Genomic DNA, 6,000 nt, shown 5'->3' on the forward strand with positions numbered 1-6,000 from the left:
ATTAGAGGAGTATTAGAGGAGTATTAGAGGAGCATTAGAGGAGCATCAGAGGAGCATTAGAGGACTATTAGAGGAGTATTAGAGGAGTATTAGAGGAGCATTAGAGGAGTATTAGAGGAGCATCAGAGGAGCATTAGAGGAGCATTAGTGGAGTATTAGAGGAGTATTGGAGGAGCATCAGAGGAGCATTAGAGGAGCATTAGAGGAGCATTAGAGGAGTATTAGAGGAGTATTAGAGGAGTATTAGAGGAGTATTAGAGGACTATTAGAGGAGCATTAGAGGAGCATCAGAGGAGCATTAGAGGACTATTAGAGGAGTATTAGAGGAGTATTAGAGGAGCATTAGAGGAGTATTAGAGGAGTATTAGAGGAGCATTAGAGGAGTATTAGAGGAGCATTAGAGGAGTATTAGAGGAGTATTAGAGGAGTATTAGAGGACTATTAGAGGAGCATTAGAGGAGCATCAGAGGAGCATTAGAGGACTATTAGAGGAGTATTAGAGGAGTATTAGAGGAGCATTAGAGGAGTATTAGAGGACTATTAGAGGAGTATTAGAGGAGTATTAGAGGAGCATTAGAGGAGTATTAGAGGAGTATTAGAGGACTATTAGAGGAGCATTAGAGGAGCATCAGAGGAGCATCAGAGGCTCCTCTCTGAGGGGGGTCGTCTCCATCGTTAACAGACTCCACACACACTGGAGGGAGGAATCTGTTCTGACTCCCTTGTCTCCCCCTCTGCACTCGGCACAACGAGAGGGGGATGGGGGGGAGGGATGTCACCATGGCAACAGCACTTTCCGCAATTAAGAAAACACGATTCTCCTCGAGACAACAAAGACATTAAGACGATTCTAGTCTTCTTCGTTAATGTGAAGTGAACGTCTCATACTGAAATTAACTGCTCCTGTTGAGCAGCAGCAGCTGTTAACATGTTGAATCTATACAGTAAATATAATAAACTAGAGGAGAGTTTGGAAGACGTGAAGGTTTTTGGCTTAAAAATATGCAGTTTTACATCATGTTTGGCTACGATATTATTTCACACATCACAGCCTTCATTTAAAGACTAAATTATTCTGGCAATGTTTTGCCCTGTACATCTTCTGTACATCAAAAGAGGAGATTCGGAAAACTTTTAAATACTTTAAATACTTTGAATACTTTTACTTGTTGACAAATAAAAAAGCTGTGATGAAGAGTTTCATTTTTTACAAAAAGGTCTTGAACACTGTTCAGGATAAATCACAGCACCCTCGGAGACAATTATTTAACTTTTACACATAAGAACTTGTTAAATAATACATTAAAATGTATAAATACACGAGTCTCACAGGACCCTGTCTGGTCATCAGGTGACCCTGTGCAAGATCACGACCCCAAGCTTGAGAAACGTTCCTTCCTGGTTCAATGACTTCAGAGATGATTTAGCAGCTTTTTATAATCCAGCGTACAGTCGACCATTCAGCAGGTGAAGTGTTAAATGAACTAATTTGCATATTTTAAAAGCTGTCTTTTTGTCCCTCTTACATTTCTTATTTACAAACAGCTCCGGCGTGCTGACAGGACTACGTGACGGCGGTGGAGTCTGTGAGAGGATCGGTGGGACAGAGACCGGGAGGCTCACCGAGTGATGAGGATCCTCATCAGCTCCTCTGCTGTGTGCTGCTGCTGTCACACAGTCTGACACCAGCACACGAGAATCCACACGGACATACTTTGTGTCTTCTAATATATGGTTCTTCTTCAGGTTTTTTACGGTACAAGTCTGTGCTGACACTTTGTACCTACATCCTGTCCTCCTGTGCAGCATTTATTTCTCCACTTTTCTGTTTTTAGTTTCTTATTCAAGAGAGATTTGTTCAGAGAAGCTTTAGAAACAGAAAGTGTTAAAAATCTACATGTGAGTGAATATTTATCAGCCAAATCAAATAGTTTACAGGATATTAAACCTTTGTCTCTTTATTAATACATACTTGACTTCTTTCTTTACAGGGTTTGTATAAAGTAATAAAGTAGTTTATGAATATGAGATATGAGTTTACAGATAATTACAATCCTCCTCTCTATAGTGGAGGTTAGTTGAAGGTGTTTTGCCGGTTATACAATATAGAAGCAGATTGCTGGGCGACACAGGTTTTTCGTTTGGATCCTTTTTAAACTCTTAATTTATCAAGTTTACCAACAGTAGCGTCACGAGGAAGAGACACGACAGAGACAATCTCTGAAGAACAGTCTACGTCAGGTTAACTTAAACTGAACAGATGCAATCAACCAGTTTGTGGAGCAGAAATAGTGTCACAAAATAATTAATAAGAAAACTGTAGACACTGTAGACACATATTGTAGACACATACAAATAATCATCCCAGTTTCCCCTACAGGAATCATTAAAGCTTCATCTCATTTGGTTTATCTTCCATAAACACACCCAGACACACACACACACAGACACACACACACACATCCACACACACACACAGACACACACACACACACAGACACACACACACACAGACACACACACACACATCCACACACACACACAGACACACACACACACACAGACACACACACACACATCCACACACACACACAGACACACACACACAGACACACACACACACACACAGACACACACACACACAGACACACACACACACACACACACGCACACACAGACACACACACACACACACACACAGATACACACACACACACAGACACACACACACACAGACACACACACACACAGACACACACACACACATCCACACACACACACACACCCAGACACACACGCACACACGCACACACACGCACACACACATCCACACACACACACACACACAGACACACACACACACAGACACACACACACAGACACACACACACACACACACATACACACACACACACACACACACACAGACACACACACACACACAGACACACACACACACAGACACACACACACACATCCACACACACACACACCCAGACACACACACAGACACACACACACACAGACACACACACACACATCCACACACACACACACAGACACACACACAGACACACACACACACACAGACACACACACAGACACACACACACACACACAGACACACACACAGACACACACACACACACACAGACACACACACACACACAGACACACACACACACAGACACACACACACACATCCACACACACACACACCCAGACACACACACACACACACACACACACACACACACACACACACACACACACTGATGGGATTGTCAGACCCAGCAGGTGGCAAACACAGACAGCTAATCTCCGGCTCCGTCTAATTACTGACTGACTGAAGGTTTGCTGCCTTTAGAGGACGTGTTTACTGACATGTGGTGTCAGGACGCGTCTCAGCTGCCTGATCTGAACCCGCTGCCTCTTCAACTGTACTCATCATTCATGGAGAGTGTAAGAGCAGCCAGTGTGCTAACATTTAACGTCAATGGATCCACTGTTATCAGAAGAAGAGAGCGCTCACTGTGTGAGTGAGCTGGAAAACATGGAACAAATCTGTCACACTGATAACATGAGACTGTTGCCATCTCAGGCTCTCTCTCTCTTTGTTTCTTCTTCCATCCAAGCGTCAACCTCCGGTGTTGACGAATGAAGCCAAGTGCCGAAAAACTGTAGTTCATCAAATGACCACACGAGGCTCTAAAAGCGAGTAAATCCCCATAGACCTCTATGTTAAAATGCCAACTTTACCGCAGAAATAAACACATTTACAGCCTGGAAGAAAATATCTCGTTCATGACAAGTGTTTTATGTAACTCACTCCTTTAAATGATATCGAGGCTAAAGGGCCTTTCACACAGAACGCAACAACGGCACCACTGCTCTCTGAAGTCCACCCCCCCCCCCCCCCCACCCCCCTGCCCCCTCTGGTTGCAAAAAACAAGATTGCGATGCCACAACACCATCCCAGGCTTGTTAGCTTAGCTCATTGTACTTAAAGACACTTTAAGGAGTCGGCTGTTCATTTTTGGACGGACAAAAACCAAGATGACGACAGATAAAAACCAAGATGACGATGGGCAGAAACCAAGATGGCTTCCTACTGTGTATACAGTGTTCGATCCACATCCCTCACATCCTTAAAAACACACACACACACACACGCAGACACACACACTCACCTGTAACACCTGGTGGCTTTGTCGTCCACACTCGGGCATGTTCCTGTTCAGGCGGTCCATGTCCACTGAGCTGTCCACGGCTCCCTGAGACACATGAAGATCCTGGAGGAGGAAGTGACATCATGATATTAGAGAGGAACAAGAGTCATCATGGGCAACGACAACGGTTAGTTACGGCATCCAGATGTTGTGCGTTTTGGTGTTTTTGTGGTCAGAAATGTCCTCATATTTAGTGGCATTCCCCCTCCCCACTCTGCCTACACACAGAGTGGTGTGTGTGTGATTCATGCTGTCAGCACACACACACAAACAGATGGTAGACAGTATTTAGCAACACACTGAGGAAGTGACACACTTAAAACACGCACACGCTTAAATCTCTTGGTAGTTCACACATTCACTGGAAATCCGCCACCTTGGCTGAGCTCTTGTCTCTCAGTCTTTATGAAAACACACACACACACACACACACACACACACACTCACACACGCACACAAGCACACACACACACACACACACACTCACACACACACTCACACACACACTCACCGTGCCCAAATCCCATACATTCCTCCCTCCTTACTCATTATTTGGGGTATTTCCATCAAGTCAGCACGGAACAAATGTCTATAAATATGTTCCGTGTCTATATTGGTGCACGTGTTAAATGGACAGATTCTGTAGAAAGGGGGAATGTGAAGAAGTCATTATAGGAGATGTGAGAAGCCTGTGGTTGTGAGGAAGCACAATAAAAGCACACGGAGTGGTTGGAAAACACTTGATTATAGCAATCACTGAGGTTCAGAGGACCCGGAGTCATTTGCATGCATAAGATGTTGTGCAGCGGGGATGGAAAGTCTGTTTGTGATGCGCTCTGCCCCGCAGGAGAACCAAACACTGCAGCAGCATCGTATTTGCTCTCCTGACAGACCCAAGGAATGATATTCAGTCGGGCCGCGGGGAAGCCTCAAACAGCAAATCACAAAACAATCAGCCAGAAAATAAGAAACAAATGTTGAGAATATATTATCTGCAATGAGGAACTCCAGAAGGAGCCAGAAGTCTACAAACTACAAAAGTGTTTCCTCCCTTCAGGTTCCATTCTCGTGAGAGATTTCATCCACCTCATAAGGTTCACCTGTCCTTTGTTGTCCTCTCTAAATATAATAATTACCTTTCTCCAGTTGTCCAGCACATGCACAGCCTCCATGGCAAACAGCTGCTCCCGGCCACTGACTCAATCCTCTCAGTGTGAACTTGATTGACCAGCACACCTCTGAGACGAGACCGTCTCTTTGTCCTGATCTCACTTCTTTGTCCTCTGCTCTAACTCCCGTTTCAGGAGGTGGACCTGTTGCTGCTTGCTCCGCTAAACTGAGACCTACATTCCTGACTGGCAGCAACAAAAAGTCCCAGATAACAGAGACCTGTGTGTGTTTACGTGACGATGAAAAGAGAGGAGAAGAAGAAGAAGAAGAAGAAGAAGAAGAAGAAGAAGGAAAGAGGAAGGGAAGAAGGGAGAGTGGTGAGTGAAGTTTGACAGAAATAAAGCTTAGAATAAAAGTGGTGAAAGAGGAAGGAGGAGCTCTGTAAATGCATCACAATGCTCCCACTATAAACACACAACTAATCGTATTATACAAGACGCTCATTTGTTTATTTCCTGCAGAAAGACAAGAACAGCTGAGAGATTAAAGGCTCACTGAAGCTTTACGTCATGCTCTTACTGCAGCAACATGTCAGTCCCGAAATAACTTGTTCGATACAAATTATTTTATAATTGTAGCTGTTTAATATTTAGCAAATTAG

At 44.0% G+C, this 6,000-nt stretch overlaps 1 protein-coding gene across 1 annotated transcript in view; it reads right to left on the reverse strand.

Moving 5' to 3' along the window:
- phldb1b (pleckstrin homology-like domain, family B, member 1b) overlaps positions 1-5,401 on the reverse strand; it is a 69,587-nt gene extending 64,186 nt beyond the window's left edge. Inside the window, exons 1-2 of the mRNA XM_076082017.1 lie at positions 5,366-5,401; positions 4,191-4,292 (exon numbers count right to left, since the gene is read on the reverse strand). Coding sequence (XP_075938132.1) covers positions 4,191-4,292; positions 5,366-5,401 — 138 coding nt within the window. The remainder of the gene's footprint in view (positions 1-4,190; positions 4,293-5,365) is intronic.
- Positions 5,402-6,000: the final 599 nt, after the last annotated feature.

Source organism: Anarhichas minor, unplaced genomic scaffold (assembly GCF_050575085.1).
Source record: "Anarhichas minor isolate MPS153535 unplaced genomic scaffold, ASM5057508v1 ptg000088l, whole genome shotgun sequence".
NCBI lineage: Eukaryota > Metazoa > Chordata > Actinopteri > Perciformes > Anarhichadidae > Anarhichas > Anarhichas minor.